This window comes from Centruroides sculpturatus, unplaced genomic scaffold, assembly GCF_000671375.1.
Source record: "Centruroides sculpturatus isolate CEXI.00-Female unplaced genomic scaffold, Cexi_2.0 scaffold2977, whole genome shotgun sequence".
NCBI lineage: Eukaryota > Metazoa > Arthropoda > Arachnida > Scorpiones > Buthidae > Centruroides > Centruroides sculpturatus.
The window spans coordinates 4,369-5,157 of NW_019387407.1; the positions used below are offsets into that span (position 1 = coordinate 4,369).

At 27.7% G+C, this 789-nt stretch overlaps 1 protein-coding gene across 1 annotated transcript; it reads right to left on the reverse strand.

Annotated features, from left to right (window-relative positions):
- Positions 1-237: 237 nt before the first annotated feature.
- LOC111616407 (zinc metalloproteinase nas-13-like) lies at positions 238-774 on the reverse strand. Its single transcript, XM_023357825.1, has 2 exons — positions 586-774; positions 238-516 (listed from the first exon to the last, which is right to left on the reverse strand). Exons 1-2 carry the CDS (start codon positions 749-751, stop codon positions 293-295), a joined length of 390 nt encoding a protein of 129 aa, XP_023213593.1. The 5' UTR covers positions 752-774; the 3' UTR covers positions 238-292.
- Positions 775-789: the final 15 nt, after the last annotated feature.

A 789-nucleotide genomic window follows, 5' to 3' on the forward strand; every position in this document is an offset into this window, starting at 1 on the left:
TCAATACCATCTAAGAAAGAAAAAATTTAATTATTTTCTGCATAAAATAAAGTNGAGTGAGCAATTGTCATATAAACTTAAATATACTGCATCATTATTTGTCCCAATGCCGCACGCAAATAATTTATATTAGACAAATTAAGTATAGAGCACAAAAAATACTTTTATATGAATTAAGATATTCAATACCATCTAAGAAAGAAAAAATTTAATTATTTTCTGCATAAAATAAAGTTTTAGCATTAAAATTCACATAATGAACTAAATTTTATTTATATATTTACATCAGAATTTATTTGCATTTGTATAACTTGTTAATACATTCGATGTCGGATTCTGACAAAATTTGCCATTCGTAAACTTCTTTAATGGTAACATTTGGAAGAATTGGCATTAAACTTATTTTACCATCTTTAGCGAAGGATTTAGGACCATAATGCATAATGCTATCGTAACTATAATGGTCACATATTCTCAAGATATTCTTATCGTACAACTGAAATTCCGTCTTAAATTCTGTTTGTTAAAGAAAAGGCATCAGTTCAAACTTTTATGCATAAAAGTACATTGAATAGTATAACATACCATCTGTAATATTATTCCATAAAATTTTTATATATTTATCACGATCTGGTCGATTATGTTCGTGATACAATCCAATAGCGTGGCATAATTCGTGAAGTATTATTCCGATGTTCCAACATCCACTTCCTAAATTAAGAATCTGACGTCCACCCTCCTTTCCAACCATGGAATTACATCTGAAATATATATATCATACTACTGTGT

Coding starts and splice junctions, on each gene's coding strand:
- LOC111616407 (XM_023357825.1), bottom strand. CDS start 751: ATGGTTGGAAAGGAGGGTGGACGTCAGATTCTTAATTTAGGAAGTGGA. Junction 517..585: donor ATGGAATAATATTACAGATG/GTATGTTATACT, acceptor TTTAACAAACAG/AATTTAAGACGGAATTTCAG.